Consider the following 20,810-nt stretch of genomic DNA (forward strand, 5'->3'; position numbering starts at 1 on the left):
ACATCATAAAACAATCAGCAGCATTATGCAAGAACATCCTAGTGTTTAATAAATCATTATATTCACCATTTTGTCCTCTCTTTCTCTCAGGGATCCGAATCCCCAATGATGTTGGGCGATTCTCGGAGTGATCTAGAAGATGTGGACCCCTAACGTTCCTCATTGTTTGTGCGCAACAAAACACAAACAAAATCCCTCCGACGGAAAGATGTTGTGGCTCTAAACACACAATCAGAAAACTGCATTTGATCTTCTAGGGACTGGAAATGGAGCGACCAGAAGCAGCCAAAGGGCCCGTCGGAGCGCTCGCTCTTCAAGCCGCCTCGCCGGAGACGTGAACAGACGCGAATATCTCGGTTTTTTTTTTTTTTTTTTGGTGGTTAAAGCCTGGCTGAATGAAATCAGAATTCATGTCTTACAAGTCATTTAGATAGTTTCGTCTTACTCGATGAGTTCTGTCAGACGAATGGGACTTAAAAACGGAGGCTTTCATTTCCTTGACGTTTTTACGCAGAACTACTACTATGGTGCCAGACGGGGTGTTTTAAAAGAAATCAGCGTATATTTGCCAATGTAATTAAGTAGATACTATTCATGAGAAATGTAAAGATGTGTTCCATAAGTGTAATTTCAAATGTAAAATAATATTTTTAAGAATCCTTTACTGATTTTCTTTATTTTTTTTTCTGGATCTGTTTGAGAGGTGCCTCAAATCTTATTCAAAAAAAAAAAAAAAAAAGAGGAACTTGCCAAGTCTCTGAGAGTCAAATAATCACACCGTTTTTTTTCCCTTCTCGTTTTTGCTGGTATTTTTAAAATGCACTTTATATTTGAATTCAGTTTTGTGACAAATTCATCACGTGGAGACAATTGGACAGACATGTCCCCTCGCTGCTCTCTGTCAAATCATTGACTTTCTGAATAGGAAACCGCTGGATAGGAACAGCGTGCAGCAGAAGACACGAGCGGTTTACGCAAATGCTAGACAGAGAAATGTGACAGTGGACACGGGGGACAGACTTTACAGCGGAAGACACATCGCATCAGCAGATGCGTCCTGAGACACATATGCAACACACTGAGACGCTACTGTCCGATGAACGTTTCTTCCTCCCAAAAGACAATGAGTGCTACAATCAGCAGTGTGTCATCTCACTCTTTCTGTTCATCTGTTTTGATGTTGTCTTGTGCCGCTCTGGTATGAAGGTCTAGGACATGACACTTTTCAGGGTAAAATGTTGCCATATTTGTCCCTTTTTTTTTTTTTTTTTTTGCCTGCATCTTTTCCGTTCAGTCTGCCTTATGCGATAGAATGACGGGGCGAGGATCGGGCAGAAAGGGGAGGGGAAAGAGAAAGACAGAGGTTGTTGGAGGGATGGGAAGTTGTCACAGAGCAGTAAAGTGCCTTTACTCGACTCGTCCCCTATGCTGCTCGCGCCCTCGTCTTGAGACAAACCAGTGGACACGTCGTGCAACACAAATGCCTGAACTCGCTCGACATTACGAAAACAGCGCACACGCATATGCTCGGCCGTGCTCATCTCAGAGCTCCATATGAGGACACAGGACGCTTGTTTGAGCCGGGCCTGTGATGTCTCTCCTTCAGGGAGTCCGCGCAGGGTGATTCATCTGTCGTTTGCTGCTCATTTTGTATTTAGACTAGAACACTTAGCAACATCGCTTCAATGTTTACAGCGGAAAGACCTCACCCCACCACCTTACGCAAACGTTTGCTGAAAGAGTGAACCGTAGTGCTGCTTTTTACCTCACAGTCACCTGCTCTTTGCTTGGGTTTTTTTTTTTTTTTGTGGAAACTTTCACGTTGACGCTTTTTTGATGTGCTTCTTCGCATGTTTGTACATGTGAGAGACTCTCTTGGTGGAAATTAATTGAGTAAACTGGCCAAAGCTGAGAAACGCTGGTCCCTTCCATCTGTTGAAAAAAAAAACACATCTTAAACCAGCCTAAGCGGGTATGCTGGTCTTAGCTGGTTTATGCTGGTCTCCCCGTCTGGCTTTGTTGGTATTCAGCTTGTTTAGTGGCCAAAAACCATTTAATACCAGCCAGTAGACCAGCTTGATCCGGCTGGGAGACCAACAGCTATAAATATTTTCCCAACAGGGCAAGCCTGCTTTGCTGGTTTTAGGGGGTTTGGTTCACTTACACTCTTGATTGGTCTGGTTGGGTGATCAGGTAAAAACCAGCAAACCATCTTAAACTGGTTCAACATTTTTTTCAACAGGGCCAGCCTGGTTTACTGGTTTTAGGGGGATTTTGGGCACTTTAACTCTAGAATGGTCAAGCTGGGAGACCAGGTAAAACCACTTAAGGCTGGTTTAAGATGTGTTTTTCTCAGCAGGGTAAGCCTGCTTAGCTGGGTTTAGGGGGTTGGGGCACTTAAACTCTTGATTGGTCAGGCTAGATGATCAAGTTAAACCAGCACACCATCTTAAACTGGTTTAACAATTTTTTTTATTTTTTTTATCAACAGGACCAGTCTGGTTTGCTGGTTTTAGAGTGGTTTTGGGCACTTTAACCCAAGATTGGTCAGGCTGGGCAACCAGGTAAAACAAGCAAACCTGTTAAGGCTGGTTTCTTTTTTTTTTTCTTTTTTTTTTTCAGTAGGGTATTTGACTTTTTGACTCTTTCTCTAAGTGTCGGCCTCTAATAGTCAGCGAAACACTGCAGTACTCACAACTGCCTTTATACTTTGAATCAGTAAATGGTTCATTCCTAATTCACTGCCGCATATGTGGTTAGTATTTGGGATGATTAGTTAAACAGGCTTTAGGATGACTTTTTCTAAATGTTTCGGGCTGAAGGCATGGGGTTCAGTGACGAGGGGACAATTCATCAGATCAGTGCCTGAACATAAGGCGTCTTTCTTATTTTGCTGGAATATGCACATTGGCAAAGATATCACACTAATTTCAGCTCAGCTGCCTAAATCGATTTTCACTAAATGAGCCCATAAGAAACGGTGGAGTTGCAGTTTATATGTACTTAAGAGACAGGGTGTGATAAAGCTTTCATCAAACCTATCCTCCTTCCTCCAATCAGTCTTTTTTAAACCCTTCCTACACCTGTAGATGCTGTACCAACCACTCGGCAGATCTGTGACAGTGCTTGCATTTTGAAGCTGGGTGTCAGGACAGGGTTAAAGACGCTTGATGAGTTTTTAATAACTGGGGATTCTTTGATTTCATTTCTGCTGCGAGTGTGTAAGATGTGTAAAGGAATCTGTTAATGCATGTTACAACCACATTTTAATTTGTACATCAGAGTTTGACAATGAAAACATTTGATATAAAAATGGAAAAACTGGAATGCACAACTTTTCACAGATTGTGTGACATTTGTACGTGTCTTAAGTTGATTTTAGACCATTACTCATATAAAGTTTGTATAAAACTTGTAAAAAATATACATTTATAAAAAGTTATACTCTTATAAACAGTGCACATGCATAATAGAAGATAATGCTCTCCAAAATATAGTACAAAGAGATCTTGTTCAATTCAGAATGTGTAAATATCTAAATGAAAAGTGCTGACTAAATACAGTGTTATCAATATTATTATCAGTTACCAATATTGGAGGTTTGTTAATAAGTATTGGTCCATATTTTAAATATATCGGCCAATCTTGTATATGTCATTGTACATGATGGTCTCCTCTATGTTTACATTTAGATTACCTTTGCCATCATCCAAGGCTCACTTAAAGTCAATCTTTAAAATCTAATAATTTAAGAACACTGTTAAATGTAATCTTTAGCAAATCTCAAAATGAGTATTAATTTTTCAATTAACCCTAAATTCACTTATAACAAAATAGTATAAAATCGGCCATTACATAAGTATTGGTTAGAATTGATAACTGTATCCCTATTTAAAATGTGTTTTGCAGTTTAAAGGCCTATTTTAAAGTGTTTTAGCGTGTCTACATTGGTTATGGTTACACCAGAACCAGTTACAATGCTCTTCTCCATCATGTGATATTCCGTAGTGGCAGAAATGAACTCACTCGTGTCACGCCTCCAACTATTCTATGTGTTATAGCAGTTATGTCCTTGGTAACGTGTTTAGAGAAGGGAGGAAAGAGGAACACACATCCCCCTTAGGTCTTCAGTGGTCACGCGGCTGGTGGGACGGGCGGTGCCTGCAGCAGGTGGCGATGGCGGCAGCTCCTTTATCTCCTCCAGATGTACGAACTACACAGGTGTTTCCCAAAGCAAATGCCCCATGAGCGACAGAACCACGAGAAAGAGCCTGACAGCCTGTTAGTGTCCAGGACTCCTCGCATGAAACTTCCACCTAAAATAAATAATGCAGGTTAGTGCTGTTCAGATACGCTAAAGGTTCGGTCATATTAGCAAGATTTTGGCAAAATGTCAATAGTGTAGCGGTTGTATGAAGCACAGAAGCCACTTTCAAGTCTAACAGCTTTCTGTTGGTCAACAGGGCGATTTCGCATGACCAACTGAACCTGATGCAAAATGTACACGTCGAAATCTTCCACCCTCGCGTGCATTCCCATTAAAATTACGGGATTTCACATGCGAAAATGAGATGGACAGCAGTGAATTTGACCACACTTTAATTCACCCAAAAGAAATCCATGAATCGAGTGGTTTAATCCAGGTCTTCTAAAGAGACTCTTTATATGATGAACTGATTTAATTTGGGCTTTTCCTTAGATGAACATTGATCGATAAATGTAAATAGAGCACTCAAATATGGTAAACGGAAGCTTGAGCATTTATTTTATGATCTCTTCATGAATGAGATTTGGGTGAATAGACTTTCAATGGAGGATAAATGAAGATGAACGAACGGGTTTGAAACGACATGAGAGTGAGTAATTAATGACTGAATTTTCATTTTTGGGTGAACTAACCCTTTAAGTCATGTTTCAATGAATCCACAGTAGGAACAACAGATTCAGGAGTTAAACTGCCACTTGTATAAATGTTAGAAGCTGTGCATTTGTTTTCTGTGTCCACCGAGTCGATGGAAACGTCTTGAGAGTAAGTCACCTGCTCGCTGACAGCCGTGGGGTCGTGTTCTTTCAGATGACACTCCAGAGAGGACGTGTGGCAGCAGGAGGCATATGACGTTACACCCCTTTTAGCAGGACATGCCCTGCGGCTGCCATGTAGAGGTCGATCAGAGTCCGATACCTCTCCAGAGGAAGAAGAAGAACTGCAGCCTGCAGGGAAAGATGACAGTTGTAACATTCTAGAAACGTGAATAGAAATGTACACAAAGACTAAGTTGGCTTTAGGATAAGCATATAGAGATCTCTATTCAGTGCAATTATTGAAATTATTGTCTGATAACCAAAACCCAATACACTTCAACTTCATCTGAACCCAGAACAATCCATGAATTAATCCTAATGAAAAACTCTGCAGTGCGAAACCATCTGTCACCTGTCAGCTGGTGTTCTGAGGGACATTCTGCATCCGCACCTCTCTCGGGACTCTCTATCGTCTGGCACTGAGCTTTATGGCCTGTACAACAGCGCGCTACAGCGAACACACCTTGCCCTCCGTTCCCATTGACGGCAACACACTCTTTCTGCCCATCTCTCACCTGTCAGAAAGGAAATTACTAAACATTCCTCTACTTTACTTGCTCTCTGGTGCAAGTAGTGACTTGCATCAGGCTAACAGTTTAAACGGTATTTTTTGAGGATACTGAACAAACTTTCTCTGATAATGACCTCCACTCTTTCTCCGGCTCTCGCTCCGTTATGTGAGAAACTGGAGCAGCTCAGCATCTCTTCACCGTGGCGACAGCGGGACACAGTTGTGGCGAAACCTGAAGCGCCTGACCTCTCAGACCAAACCGATCTACAGAGCAGATCCTCTCCTGTGAGAAAACACAAATGTAGTGGCAACCTCATCAAAAATACACAACAAACTGCATTAAGGCCACCTTCATGGTTACAGATATGTTTTGGGCACTTATAGTGTTTAAATTAGTCACCCCTCATGGAAACACTACTCCTAAACTGGTCTACCTGCAAAGCATCCACCTAAACCAGCCCGGGCCAGTAACAGACTACCAAAAATGGTTGAATACCCTTTTGGAAGTTAAACTCTTTCAAATTGTTTCAGGGAAGAATAAAATGCAATAAATGAACAATTGTATGAAAATAAATCAGTAAAACAAAACAATAAATAACGTTAGTATTATTAATAAATGTTAACAGGATTATTATATTAGGCTATATTATAAATTCAGTGCAGTCTGCTAAAATATAATATTAAATAAAATGTTACATAAGTCACTACTAAATATAGTATGTAAATAAAGTAAAACAAAACAATAAATAAGGTTAATTTGAATAATATATACTTATAAGGTTATTATATTACATTATATTATATATAAATTCACTGCAGTCTGCTAATTATAATATTAAATTATTAAAGGTTAATATAATATTGTACTATATTATACTATATATTATAAATCCATTGCAGTCTGCTAATTATAATATTAAATGATTAAAGGTAAATTTATATATTATATTATAGTATATTATATTATGTATAAATTCACTGCAGTCTGCTAATTATAGTATTATTAAATTATTAAAGGTTGATATTATATATAAATACACAGTCAGTCTGCTAATTATATTATTATTAAATTATTAAAGGTTGATATTATATTATATATAAATACACAGTCAGTCTGCTAAATATAGTATTAAATTAATTAGGGATTAATATTAAATATGAATAGGTTATTATATTATTTTATATTTTAGTACATAAATTCATTGCAGTCTGCTAATTATAGTATTATTAAAGGTTAATATTAAATATTAAAAAGTTGTTACATTATATTATACATTTATTGCAATCTGCTAATTATAGTATTGAAATCATCATACATCAGACTGTAATGTCAGTCCATATTATTAATAACTGTTGTTGCTCAGCAAGCCACATTGTTGAAGTTTACTTGTGAACTCTGACCTGTGAGTGTGGAGGTCGGGTCAGGTAGGGCGACCACCATGTTGGGTGTCGTGAGACGGTGGTCCTGTGGCAGAGACTCTGGGTTCAGACTCTGTTTGTCTGAATGATAGAGGAGCTGTTGCAGAAGCTCAGCAGAGCTGGAGTTTGGACTCAGATTCAGAAGCATCGCCGCTACACCTGAAAACACACACCGACCAGAGCTGGTTATATGGACAGACTGATCAAATGTACTCTAATTCATCTAATAACATGCACTAATAATAGTATGCATTAGTGTGTGCGTGTGTGTGCGCTAACCAGCAACATGTGCCGCTGCCTGTGACGTTCCGCTCTTGGTAGTGAAGCAGGTAGAGCAGTCACTGGATGCGCTGATGATGTCATCACCGGGTGCGAACACATCCACGCAGCGGCCCACGTTGGTGCCGGTGTTCCCAGTGCTCAACGGCTGGTCAGCAAAATTAACGGCCCCTACTGTTATCACCTGCAGCAGGGGACCAAATGATGTCAAAACCGATTGTATTAACAAGCATATGCTTTCCTGAAGGATTCTCCGGTCAGTACCTCGGGCTCTGAGGCTGGTGAGTACAGACAAGCATCATCGTTGTAGTTCCCAGCTGCAGCAATAAGCACTGCTCCAGATTCCACCATTTTCCTGCAGGCAGCGTTGAGGGTGCGACTGAATCCCCCAACAAACGGCAGCAGGAGGATCACAGGTGAGATAGGCTGAGACATCAGAGATGACTGGATATACTCTAGACCTGCAACAGAGTTGTGTATCATATAATATTTATTTATTGATTGTTTGTTTGTTTTCCTGCCGAAGCTCCTAGCTCCTAACAGTTTATTATTTAATAAATATTTTCTTGTTTATTATTTTTTCTTTTATTTATTAATATAGAATAGAATAGAATAGAATAGAATAGAATAGAATAGAATCATATTTTATTATTTATGTTTTGGTTTACCTGCCAAAACTGATAAGACAGACTGAAGACTTCAAAAGTTTGGGATCGGTAAGATTTGTTTATGTTTTTAAAAGAAGTTTCTTCTGCTCACCAAGGCTGCATTTATTTGATTAAAAATACGACAACAACAACAAAAACTGTAATATTGTGAAATATTATTACAATTTAAAATAATAAATTGTATAAATGCAGTCCATTTACCAAAAAATTGGGGTCAGTAAGAATTTATTTTTGGAAAGAAATTAATAATTTTATTCAGCAAGTATGCATTAAATTGATCAAAAGTGACAAAGTGATTTGTAATGTTACAAAAAATTATATTTCAAATAAATGCTGTTCTTTAGAACTTTCTATTAATGCGACACTGAAGACTGGAGTAATGATGCTGAAAATTCAGCTTTGCATTACAGGAATAAATTACATTTTATATATAATATATTCCAATAGAAAACAATTATTTTAAATTGTAATAATATTCCACAAAATTTTTGTTGTTTTTTAAATCAAATAAATGCCTTCATGAGCTTCTTTTAAATACATTACAAAATCTCACAGATCCCAAAACAGCAGTGTGTGTGTGTGTGTGTGTGTGTGTGTGTGTGTGTGTGTGTGTGTGTGTGTGTGTGTGTGTGTGTGTGTGTGTGTGTGTGTGTGTGTGTATATTGTTTTGGTTTACTTGCTAACGTTGCATATATAAGATATTATATTATAAAGCTTTAATTAGCTTTATAATATCTATAATATAATAAGTATTATACATATACTTATTTTTTCATTATTATTTATGTTTTGGTTTACCTGCCAAAGCTCCTGACACGGTACCCTTGCCTTGGCAGTTCAACACTCGGACACTGTTTACACTGGCCCCTCGAGCGACACCCGAGTCTCGTCCACTGACCACTCCTGCTATGTGTGTGCCGTGACTGTCACACTGACTAGCCTGAGGGTAGAAGACCATAGGAAGTGATGGCCATATGCCTATCATTAGCACTTACACGAAAAACTGCCCAGTTACCTATAAAACATTTAATGACATTCTCCAACCTGTCTGTGAACTCTGACCCCATCCTCCTCTGGCACACTGTTGAAGTCCGTCACCATCACCCTGTCCTCAATCTCACGATGAGTCACCTGAACGCTTGTGTCTAAGAGATACACTCCCACCTTTGCGCCGTCATCTGCATACACACAAGCATGACGGCTCAACAGATCAATAACCATAAATGGCAAAATACTTGAAGAACAGGGAAGATTCAAGATTAAACATTTTATCACCATAAAAAGCATTTACACAGTGCAGAAAGCAAATCTTTCACTTCAGGATCTCAGAATATAATTTTAGAAGGTAGATTAAAGGGGTGGTTGATTTTGATTTAACTTTTCTAACTTTAGTTAGTGTGTAATGTTGCTGTTTGAGCATAAACAACATCTGCAAAGTTACAACACTCAAAGTTCAAAGCAAAGGGAGATATTTGCTTTTAAAGAAATTGCTTTTTAAGGACTACAACAAACGGCTGGTAGGGACTACACGACATTCCTCCCGGGTAAGTGACATCACAAACCCTAAAATTTACATAAACCCGCCCCCTGACCATGATTTATAGATGATCAAGATATGCTAATCAGTGACTAGAAGATAACTACACATAAGCTACATAAATTCACCAACTAACCATTCAGAAATGCCTTGAGTCTCTCCATCTTTCTGACTTCGATTTGAACATAAAAGGCTAAAAGTTTTTTAAATTTCCAGTGCATGTTTGTGTGAGGTAAAAGGACACAAGCTCTTGAAGCTCCGCCCCCTGTGCCAGGAGCAGCAGCTCATTTGCATTTAAAGGAACAGACACAAAACGGTGCGTTTTTGCTCACCCTCAAAAAGTGATAACTTTAACATGCTTTATAAAAATATATGTGGGGTATTTTGAGCTAAAACTTCACATACACACTCTGGGAACATCAAAGACTTATTTTACATCTTGTGAAAAGGGCATTTTACCACCCCTTTAAAGTGTTTGGGGGAAAAGAGAGTGAGAGAGGAGACTTTAGCTCACTGAGTGGTGAGTATTTTCCAGGCTCATGTTTGTTTTGAAGGATGCGCTGCAGGTTCCATGGGATGCTCTGGGCAAAGATAGAGGAATCCTCTTCAATGTATTCCACATGGGGCAGCTTTACTGCCTGACAAAAAAAAAAAAAAAAAAATATCGATGGAATGAAAAAGACAGACAATAACTGAAGATTTATTTTAATCCCAGTTCAAGTTTTTATTTTATTTTCCAGTCAATTCTGTTCAAACATTCTTAAATATAAAATATGTACTGAGATATGAAATACAAAGCTGAGAGCATTATTGTGTAAGAGTGTCTGTAAATTACCATGTGAAGAACATCGCTGCTCATTTTCACCCAAAACCCATGGAAGGCTCCAGAATAAGTCTGCAGTATTTCGATCAGGTATCCGCGTTTCGCGGCTTTTGCGCGGAGCCTGCGCGCGGTGCGCTCCACCTGGTTCACGTGCGTTCCGTTCCGCATCACCACTATATACTGACCCGGCATGCGCCATGCATCCTGTGCGGAAAAAAAAGATTTTGATAACCTTCTCATTCCAAACGTTCCGCACGTACTACAGTACATTTATTTTAGACGTTCTTGGCTTATGGCAACTGAAGTTGTCAGGACAACTTGTGAGTGTTTCTACAAAACTAATAAAACAATGTGGGACGTTTTTTGGCAGTTATATGAAAGGTAGAATGGGATGTTACTCGCTTCTGGGACCAGCTGAAAAGTATGTTTTCATTGTTGATAAATAAACGTAGGGCCTATATTTTTCTTTGATATATATCATCTCATCTTAGCACTTTTGATTAATGACTATATTATGTTTAATTTTGTCATTTTATCTGAATACCAACATTTGTGAGATTCAGGCAGTCGAAACAGTTTTTTAATTGATCTAATTTTGTATCTGGAAAATAGTGATATATGACATTGTATTATGTTGAATATCAAAGTGTTTGTGTCTACAGTTATAGTCAAAATGAATGAACACCCATTGCAAATCAGGTGTATTGGCTAAATGTAGACTTTCAGTTGTTTGCAATGAACAAATCTAACAAAAGTAATTGAAATAGCTCAACACAACAAATGTTGCAAATGGTTTCCCCAAATCCAAATGAAAATGCAACTTTTAGTGACTTCTGCAGTCTAAAAATTATTCAACCCCCAGAATAAAATCCCTCACAGCAGCACAAATATGCAAAACAGGTGTTGTCTCAAGCACACCTGATGCAACTAATCAAGGGCATCATTAGTTGCACCAGGTGTGTCTGAGCTAGAACACATGAAATATCTGAACTGGCTAGGTTTGTTGAGTGTCATGTTTGACTGCATGTAAGGCCTCGTTTACACTGTCAGTGAAATGTGACACAATTCAGATTTTTTGCTCATAATATGTGACATATGTGACATAGATCGGATGTGTTCTATGACAGTGTAAACAGAAACAAAACGCATGCATTCGGATATTTTGAGATCGGTTTCAGGCCTCATTCATATGTGGAAATAAATCAGATATGTGCCAATGCGACTGTCATGTAAACAGGCAGATCGGATTTTCTGAGGCATTAGGCAACGTCTCCGTGGTTTAATGTTGAGAGAAACCCCGACGCGCTTCTGCAAAGGGATGGATGCACCGACGAAACGTTGTGTCGTCGTAGGAGAGGAATGTGGACAAACGTTGACACAACATATCAAAGGTTGGCTTGCTCATCCTAAAATTTAGGACCCACTGCTCCTCGTTAAAGCCAATATTTAAAAAGAATATGCTCCCGCCAGTCCTGAGACCTCTCTCGCACACAATAACTGAAGCATATACGCACGCTGCAATGGTGGCACTTTTCGTGACTCAAAATCATGGTGATGTTTGGCAAACTTTGCTTATATCGCAGAGCTAGCATCAAGCATATTTCGCGTTCGTCCATCTGTGCAAGAGAATTTAACCCTTTAAGCATGCGCGATGTTTCAGATAGTATGGCAAGTGTAAACACATGAACCGGATATGGGTCACAGTTGAAAGAACGTGTAAACGGACGGTCAAAAAAATCGGATAAAGGTAACAAATCAGAATTGGGCATCAAGACCTGCAGTGTAAACGAGGCCTAAGAAATATGGCTAAGGCAAAATAATGGTCCAAAAATTTTAGAGAAGAGATGATCGCCCTTCACAAACAAGGAACAGGATACAAAACAAACAAACAAAATCATAGTGTTATGCCTATATTCATACATCAATTTGATGTCCAGTACTGAATATTTGGTCAAATAAAGTGTCCTACTTACACTAATTAAATATTAACAAAACTATTGCGGCTAACAATGTGCCTCCTACTGTAGACTAAATATATATGTATAAATCTTGTTCATTAGTTTTACTTAGGAAATTAGTAATTTTAGATGCATTATTTATTTAGAAAGTTTTATTTGATACAATTAATTAAAGAAAAATCTGCATCCTGTAGACTGTAAAATCACTTTGCCTGATTACATTTTTTTTATATAAATAAATAAAAGTTTCCTTTATCAAAATAATTTCTTTTACTTTCATAAAAAGAACCAAAACTGCTGGGTTGTTTCAACCCAACTTTGGCTCAAATATGGACAAACCCAGCCATTGGGTTAGATTTTTCCATTACATTTTTAACCCAACGTTTGGGTTTGTAAATATCTGACCCAAATTTGGGTTAAAACAACCCAGCATTTTTTAGAGTGCAGTACACAGAAAACTGAATTATTGAATTTTGCTCTTTAAAATGCAGCATCCCCCCAAGCATTCATTTAAAAAATAAATTTAGTTTCTGGAGTTAATATCAGGTAATAAGCGCATACAGTGATTAGTTAATTTAGCCAGTACCTTAGTGCACCTGTAAAACTGGGCAGATGGCCTGCTGTCTGCCTCAGGCTGAGAGTCATCCTGCAGAATTAGAGACAGGATCATCTCTTCATCCTCAGTGTAGTCTTCATCACTCTTAACCATAGCCAGAAGACTCAGAAGAAAACTCAAACAGCACACAGTCACGACGCCTCTCATTCTTGGACACTTTTTGTGCTTTTAGGTCAAGAATATAAAATAAGTAGTTCAAGTGATGTTGCTCAAAATTCCCTTTTTTGGACTGGTGTTCCTCATATGGCAAGGCAGAAGTATGAAGCAGAGAGATGTAGAGCTGAAGTGTATCCTCATATCATTTAACATGTCATTTGAATCTCTCTGACGGAGTGAACGCAGTGAGGTGGAGCGTTCTGACGTTTCTCTGTGCTTATATCGAACGATGTGAGGTAATAAATACAGGAGAAGAGGAGTCAGATTACAGTCCACCCACACACATATTATATGCTTACTATTCCTGCAAAACCTGTACAATGAAAGTGTCAATGAAGTGACTACAAACAGCCTAACAAATAAAGAGAAAAGCCAATATTAACAATATTAATAATTGAATTGTAGTGAAATTATTATTTTTTTATTTTTTTTTGTACGTCTTTGTAAAAGTTTTTTTTAACTAGGCAAAAGGACGACACATGTCTAACCTGCGCACGTTCGTGAGAGTCAAAAAGTTGCACGTGTCGGATGCTGCTTCACTTTGACCAAAATGAAATACAGATTCACGTCGTCCTCTGTTGGCCAGATAGTGGTATTGTTGAAGGGCTAAAAGAGTCGTAATCAAATGAAACGTGCAAAACACAATACAATCCATATTGTCAAAGCAGGGTAATTCATTTTTTATATATTTTTTTTACTCATATTGAGTGAGGGAAAAAACCCTTTGTGAGAAAACAGAAGAAATCTGAGATGCACATCACCTACCACTGACATGCTGATCCTAAATAGTGGCCTATGTGTTTTTTTTTCTTTTTTTTTTCTGTCTTTCTTTTTCTCTTAGTTTTGTTGCAGTTGCTAGGCCTACTCAAGATTATTATGAATGTCAGAAAAGTCATATGGGCAGCATGCAGCATAATCTAATTGCTTGTAAAAGAGGCTGAACGCTTTAAGTCCCCCTGTAGTCAATCACTTTATCCCTTAAAATTCATCTTTGAGCACCAAAATTACATATTTAAACTATTTAATTGAAAAAAAAAACCTTAATGCCTTAAAATAGCTTGAATGTAACTCTACACCCTTGCCTCATTTAGTGTATGCAGTTCTATAAATATGCAAATTAGTCCCCCCTCCACTCACTCACACTTGTTGACGATCACAGTTGACCTGATTGGTTACAAGGTAGTTTGTGACGTCAGAAACACCAGCGATTTCAAACTGTGTTTTTGAGACTGTCTTTGGTTCACTGCAGTTTTATGGGGAAATTACTCAGTAATGGTGTTGACTTATGAATTTACACATGGTTTGTCTTAAAGCATATTAAAAACACCACATATACATATAAACAACATTAAAAACTTGATTGCATAGGCCTGGCTATTTTGGGGAAGCAAATTTCCACAGAAATGTAAACATTCCGCAACGCATTCTACAAATATCCAGGTACAAATAAACAACAAATTTTTCAATAATGAGCTCAGTTTTATGAAACTTGTATATGCATTTGTCTTTCTGTCCTTAAAGCTTTGTCTAGTTCTTAAGGTTTCATTTTCGTGCTTTTAGATAGATGGTGAGAAATATTTAAATATTGAAAATATCTAAACGTTCTATTTGTTTACCTGGATATCTATCAAATACCCTGCAGGACTTTAACTGTGACCAGTAACTTATGAAGCATAAAACTGAGCTGAATGAACAGGGAGGACAACAGGTTTAAAAAAAAAAAAAAATTATAGCACAAACAGAATGCCATCATTTCTGGAAATCCTCCCATAAACGACAGAAATAGGCAATATAAAGAACATACACCAACAAATAGGCCTACTAATTTATTTTAAGTAAATGACTGTTACGACATGGACAAATGTAGTACAACGCTTTATCCTAAAACATAGGCAATGAATGACTACAAGGGCGAATGTAGGTACAAGAACAAAGCAGTCGACTCCTTTTTGGCACAAATGGAACCTCATAAACGGAAATTCCCCACCATAAAAAACTGAAAAACAAACATGTGTGTTGCACATAGGCCTACTTTAAGGCCCAGATGATTCACATTTCAGTAGGCTACTACGTGTATTTTGCTTGTAACACAATTGCTTGCTCAGCAATTATCCCTTTAATTTATCCCTAGAATTTTTCTACAATACTACATTTAAATAATCTAAAATCACATATCAATCCAGATATGGTTATTTATCCTGCTGTCCCATGTGTAAAGGATCTCTTATGAAGGAGCACCACAGACAGATATAAAAACTCCACATTCCAGAATGCAGGCAGTTCCTCTTTCAGTGTCCTCTGGTCTTGGTGGCATGAGTCAAGGTCACAAGTATGCTATTTCATCACCTAATGTTTAAACTTTTTCCAGCCTTATTTCCTGAGAGTGAAACAATCCTATTATCATACGCTTGTGACAAAGTCACTGCCAAACCTTGTGACAATAACATGCCTAATGTAAAATATGATGGCATACATTACACACTTAAAGGGGACCTATAATGCAAAATTCTATTTTATGTTGTTTTTGAACATATTTAGTTTCCAGTGTGTGTCCACAACCACCTTATTTTGGTAAAAATCCATCCACTCCGTTTTCTTTTTCTTTTTTCCATAAATCTGAAACAGTGTCACAAAAAAGAACAGTTAAGGAATGTTCTCCAATGTGATGTCACAATGTAACATGCCCCGCCCACGACTGGTGACAGAATCTGCCCTATTAGCTTAGCTCCTCCCCTGAGTGAGTTGTACACAGTCCGTCATGTTTATCTCTTCGCCAGAGATTTAACAGCAGCATTCAAGTAAGAAATGTATTCTTATTATAGCTACTAAAGTTATTCAATCAAGAGCAGTGAGTGATTTTCTGTTTTTCTTTTGTTTCCTTTATATTACTACATTTCAGCAGTTCATTTGCATTTAAAGAAACATGCACAAAAACAGCATTTTTTTCCTTACACTCAAAAATGGGCATTTACAACATGGTATGATAAATAATATCTATGGGGTATTTTGAGCTGAAACTTCAGACACATTCTGGGGACACCTGAGCCTTATATTACATCTTGTAAAAAGGGGCATAATAGGTCCTCTTTAAACATATTGATATACGTTATTTAGAATATTTTTTAAAAGTATGACAACATAGTTGTCTGGCAAAAATTTACAGTATGTCAGATGTAGATGATGATTTTGCCATTAATCAAAAGGCACTATTCACTCTCCAGCTCAGATGTAAAGTAACATGAGTCTTCCATTTTCCCATAGTACATCTCTCGGTTGGGGTCTGTTCCTGTGGTTCTTCTGTCAGTCAATGGAGTGCTAGAACATGCCAGCACACTGGGAGAACTTCGACATGTGTGGAGGACGATGACACGCTCAGTGTGGAGTTTTGGATCTGCCGATATTTCTACTTTTTCATCATCACAGAAGCCAGCCAAGGGAGCTCTTATTGGTTTTTGTGGACTGTAACAGGAAAATACATGTTTTTGAGTTTTATGCAATTTAAAGTTACATTTTATAGTTGGTGCTATTTAAAAAAAAAGTTTTACACATCAAAAAATAAATTGTATTTTGACGTTCTTCTATAAAAAATAGGATAGCTACATGGTGCGGGTCACACCCTCAATGTATTTCACCATGTTGAAATGTTACGTCATTCACAAGGTTAAATGATTTGAAGGAGAAAAATCCTGATTAGTGATATGCTTAAGTTGCTTATTGTTTTGTCGGACAGGTGAGGGAATTAATTATTGTGTAGACCGCTCTCTAAAACTTATATACGAGTAATTTACATAACTGACGAGCATGTTGAACCACATTGATAGCAGCACACGGTCTAACACCATTGTGGCAATAAATAGAGGCTTTTGAGGTTTAAAGTTGTACCCTTGTCTCTTTAAGATATTTTACAAAAATAATCTTATCACACAGCATAATTACATTCCCTGGAAGAGGTAAGATTCTCTCTAAGATTCAATTATCCAGCCGCTTAACCCAGTTACAGAGTGAGTGAATTTAGACTTAATAAGTCTTGATGGGCCCTCAGAAAACACAAACACAGACTCCAGTATGATGACAAAGAGAAGGAAGAGTTCATTGAGTCGACTGGATGAATGAGGGTTGTGGAGAGATAATTTACAATACAGTAACCTTTCACTCTAAAGTCACCATGAAATCAAAATTGACATCTTTTTTTTTATTTTTTTTATTTTTTTTACAGGATGTTGCAGTGTTTAATATAAATTATTAATAAAAATGCATATGTCCTCAATCTATAATCAATAACATTAACCTCCCCTCTCCATCGAAATGACATTTTCATAGGGTGGGACTAAATATATTCCACAAATGATATTCAGATTTGCATCCATTTAGTTAACAATGCCCAGCTTCAAATGTTCCAGTCAATTCTTGAGGACAAAATCAAGTCCTTTCCTCATACCTTACGAGCTTTATAGAGGCATTATTGCCAATAAATAAAAATATTTTGTGTCTTTTTTTCTTTTCTAGAAGATAAATTGACTTGAGAATCACAGAAAATAGACTTGTCTTCTAGAATTAAGTTTAAGATTCCCAATTAGCAAATGCATGCTTTTAAATACATAATTTGCCAGTGTAGTGAAACTTTTTTTTTCAATTATTATAATATAATAATTATAATATATTATAAGTATGTATAGAATCTTATTTCAAGATATATTCCCTGAAAAGTCTTAAAGGGATAGACACCCAAAAATAAAAAATTCCAAACCCATAAGACTTTCGTTAATTTTTTAAACACAAATGAAGATATTCTTGATGAAATCTGAGATTTCTGTCTCTCCATTGACAGCTGCGCAACTACCACTTTGACACTTCAAAAAATGTATAAAGAGATCATAAAACAAATATGAATTGAGCGGTTTAGTCAATTTTTTTTTTTAAGAGACACAATCGCTTTATATGATGAACAACAGATTAAATTAAGGTTTTTATTCACAAATAAACATTGATCGTTACACGAGAATGAACCTCACTGGTTCTTGCGGAAGCTCAAACGTCCTGCGTAACACAAGAATGAACCTCACTCGTTCTTGCAGAAGCTCAAACGTGCTGCGTAACACGAGAATGAACCTCATTGGTTCTTGCGGAAGCTCAAACGTGCTGCGTAACACGAGAATGAACCTCATTGGTTCTTGCGGAAGCTCAAACGTGCTGCGTAACACGAGAATGAACCTCATTGGTTCTTGCGGAAGCTCAAACGTGCTGCGCAACACGAGAATGAACCTCATTGGTTCTTACACGTCAAACGAACATGCTTGAGCTTCCGTTTACCACAACTGATGTGTGAGTTGATGAATGGTTATGTGAATAAAATGTTTATGTGATATGTGAATAAAAGCCTAAATTCAATGTTCATCATATAAAGCAATTGAGTGTCTTCAGAAAATTGACTAAACCACTCAATTCACATGGATTAGTTTTACGATCTCTTTTGAAGCATCACAGTGGCAGTTGCATAAACTGTATATGGAGGGACAGAAATCTACTCAGATTTCATTAAAAATGTCCTCATTTGTGTTCCTAAAGATGATCGATGATTTGGAACGACAGTGTCACACTTTGGCTGCGTGAGGCACATTCACGAAGACAGATCAGGCTTAAACTATTTACAAACAAGACACGTACCAAATTGAAGACGAAAACCGACCAGGGAGAACTGAATCTAGGGAGACTATATACACAGACAAATGAGGAGACTAAGTGACAACAGCTGCACACAGTGAGTGATGATGTCTGTGATGAGGATGACAGGTAACAGGTGAAACCGATTAACAATGAAACACATGGTGCGCAAACACAGAAGGAAAAACAAAGTTCAAGACAGGTGTCACAGTGACAGACAGGAGGGTGAGTAATTAATGACAGAATTTAACTTTTTGGGTAAACTATCCCTTTAATATCCTATGTATGATCTTACTCTAACCTTTTTCCATCCGAGCTTTCAGCACTCAAGTCCAGTTTCTCAGCCCCACAGAGCTCTTCCTTCTCTGCCAGTATAACAGTCACCTGTTAGACATCGGAAACACTCTAATGTAACACGCTCTGTCAAATTATATGCACATTATAATCAAAGTAAATGCTAAGAACATAAAACATAAAATCCATATATTACCAAACATTGGGAACAGCCATTTTTCCTTACCCTGGGGTAACACTGACACACCGACCAGACCGTCCCCATGCCCACCATTATCACTCCCATAGCACAGAATGTGGCGAACACCTGTGGTTCCTCTACGGAAATCATGAACATACCCAATGCCACAAACGCCATCCCAAGAACAATGAGCCCATAGCGATATGGCTTGTTCTCTGCCATAGAAGAAGCGTAGAGTTCCAGCAGTGGCTAACTAAGTTAACAGAAGAAAGTACCGGTGAGAGTGTGGAGCTTTATGCTTGTGTTCCCATAGAGGTGAAGGACAGACTGAGAGGACAGGAGTGACTGACGGGACGCAGGGCCATTGGAGAACCAAGTTACAGATCATTGAACCTGTAATGGGTCTTAGTCAGATGACCTTCCCCCAGGTAAAGGTTGCATTGACATAAGCAATCTTACTACATTCCTTTCCAGAATATTAACGAAATATGGTAGAAGTCATATTAATGCTATAGAAGATACAAGTACATACAAAAACATTTAGTTTGATAATATTATTGGTTACCAATGTAGCAAATTAGCTCTATGAAATATTAATAATCAATAATAACTGGTTATAATTGATAATGAATATGTGGATCAGTTAATATAATTAACTTACTGTCGTAAATTAATATTACAATCAATTAACCTGTTTGTCCCGTGAACACTCAGGATTAATTGTTTATTAACTCTAAGAAATGTACATTTCCGGGGCATGGGAAATGTCTTTCTTAATTTACAGTACTACTAAGAGCAGTAGCAAAAATCGATATGATTAGTGACGCCAATTATGAGCTTGAGACACGGACAACTTTACGTGTGACATGAACAAGATTTTATTAACTAGTCTAAACACTTAAACTACTCTAACATACACACACATACATGCATACAGTTTACCAAGGGAAAGGGAGCTGAAGCAGAATACAGGAAAGCAAGAAATTATAGCATTGTTTGAAATTCAGCAGATCAACAGCCTTGAGCAAACCATCAGTTTAGTTCTAACACGCCCTTCTTTAAAAGGGGAAAGGATACTTAATGTATCAAATAATGAGACTAAGTTTGATACTTGCATGTCTTGCCCATTTGAATTCAACTGTCCTGATGCAATCTGTTGAGGCTCCAGTTGATGTTTGCTGATGTGGTCTTGATGAGAGAGAACCAGTGGTTTTCAGAGTATCTTTGGTGAATGGAAAGACAAGGCCGCAGCCTGGCACAAGCTTGGTGGGTCCTTAGAAACTTCTAGTTCAGCATCTTCTTCACGTCAGCATTCCAGTACAGGAGTAAGAGAGAGCTAGCTAAAAGCTGATCTTGGGTTTTTAAAGTGTGAAGAAGTAACACCTTCTGGAGGTGCAAGAGCCAATGAGAGGATTTTCCTTTGGAGGGAAATTCTTTTACGACCATTGTCTTTGAACATGTAATCTGATTGGATGTTTAATACAATAATCTTTAAGATGCTTATATATTGCGTCACAAAGTTAGAAAAATGTAATGTAGATTTACAAATCGGAGACGAAGATTGGATTTTATAGAGACCAAATATGCCACACATGTGATTTTGGTTAACCATAATATGCAAAGTC

At 37.7% G+C, this 20,810-nt stretch overlaps 3 protein-coding genes across 6 annotated transcripts in view; 1 reads left to right on the forward strand and 2 right to left on the reverse strand.

Moving 5' to 3' along the window:
* The window catches only part of usp24 (ubiquitin specific peptidase 24), a 68,118-nt gene extending 64,784 nt beyond the window's left edge, over positions 1–3,334 (forward strand). For all 4 annotated transcript variants that reach the window (XM_082146750.1, XM_082146752.1, XM_082146751.1 and 1 more), the window contains one exon: positions 91–3,334. In XM_082146750.1, coding sequence (XP_082002876.1) covers positions 91–153 — 63 coding nt within the window. In that variant the 3' untranslated portion in view covers positions 154–3,334. The remainder of the gene's footprint in view (positions 1–90) is intronic.
* Positions 2,518–13,253, reverse strand: pcsk9 (proprotein convertase subtilisin/kexin type 9). The gene is made up of 12 exons (XM_082146816.1): positions 12,864–13,253; positions 10,332–10,523; positions 10,011–10,134; positions 9,004–9,137; positions 8,758–8,899; positions 7,556–7,752; positions 7,292–7,475; positions 6,995–7,171; positions 5,728–5,876; positions 5,435–5,597; positions 5,039–5,211; positions 2,518–4,316 (listed from the first exon to the last, which is right to left on the reverse strand). Exons 1-12 carry the CDS (start codon positions 13,038–13,040, stop codon positions 4,128–4,130), a joined length of 2,001 nt encoding a protein of 666 aa, XP_082002942.1. The 5' UTR covers positions 13,041–13,253; the 3' UTR covers positions 2,518–4,127.
* A 1,520-nt stretch (positions 13,254–14,773) lies between these two features.
* Positions 14,774–19,522, reverse strand: bsnd (barttin CLCNK type accessory subunit beta). Its single transcript, XM_082148698.1, has 3 exons — positions 19,231–19,522; positions 19,012–19,094; positions 14,774–16,508 (listed from the first exon to the last, which is right to left on the reverse strand). The coding sequence occupies exons 1-3, from the start codon at positions 19,405–19,407 to the stop codon at positions 16,256–16,258; spliced, it is 513 nt and encodes a 170-aa protein (XP_082004824.1). The 5' UTR covers positions 19,408–19,522; the 3' UTR covers positions 14,774–16,255.
* Positions 19,523–20,810: the final 1,288 nt, after the last annotated feature.

Source organism: Leuciscus leuciscus (assembly GCF_965113295.1).
Source record: "Leuciscus leuciscus genome assembly, chromosome: 19".
NCBI lineage: Eukaryota > Metazoa > Chordata > Actinopteri > Cypriniformes > Leuciscidae > Leuciscus > Leuciscus leuciscus.

Coding starts and splice junctions, on each gene's coding strand:
- bsnd (XM_082148698.1), bottom strand. CDS start 19,407: ATGGCAGAGAACAAGCCATATCGCTATGGGCTCATTGTTCTTGGGATG. Junction 19,095..19,230: donor TGTGTCAGTGTTACCCCAGG/GTAAGGAAAAAT, acceptor GATGTCTAACAG/GTGACTGTTATACTGGCAGA. Junction 16,509..19,011: donor GAAAGCTCGGATGGAAAAAG/GTTAGAGTAAGA, acceptor TTCCTGTTACAG/TCCACAAAAACCAATAAGAG.
- pcsk9 (XM_082146816.1), bottom strand. CDS start 13,040: ATGAGAGGCGTCGTGACTGTGTGCTGTTTGAGTTTTCTTCTGAGTCTT. Junction 5,877..6,994: donor CCCGACCTCCACACTCACAG/GTCAGAGTTCAC, acceptor GTTTTCTCACAG/GAGAGGATCTGCTCTGTAGA. Junction 5,598..5,727: donor GAGCCGGAGAAAGAGTGGAG/GTCATTATCAGA, acceptor CCTTTCTGACAG/GTGAGAGATGGGCAGAAAGA.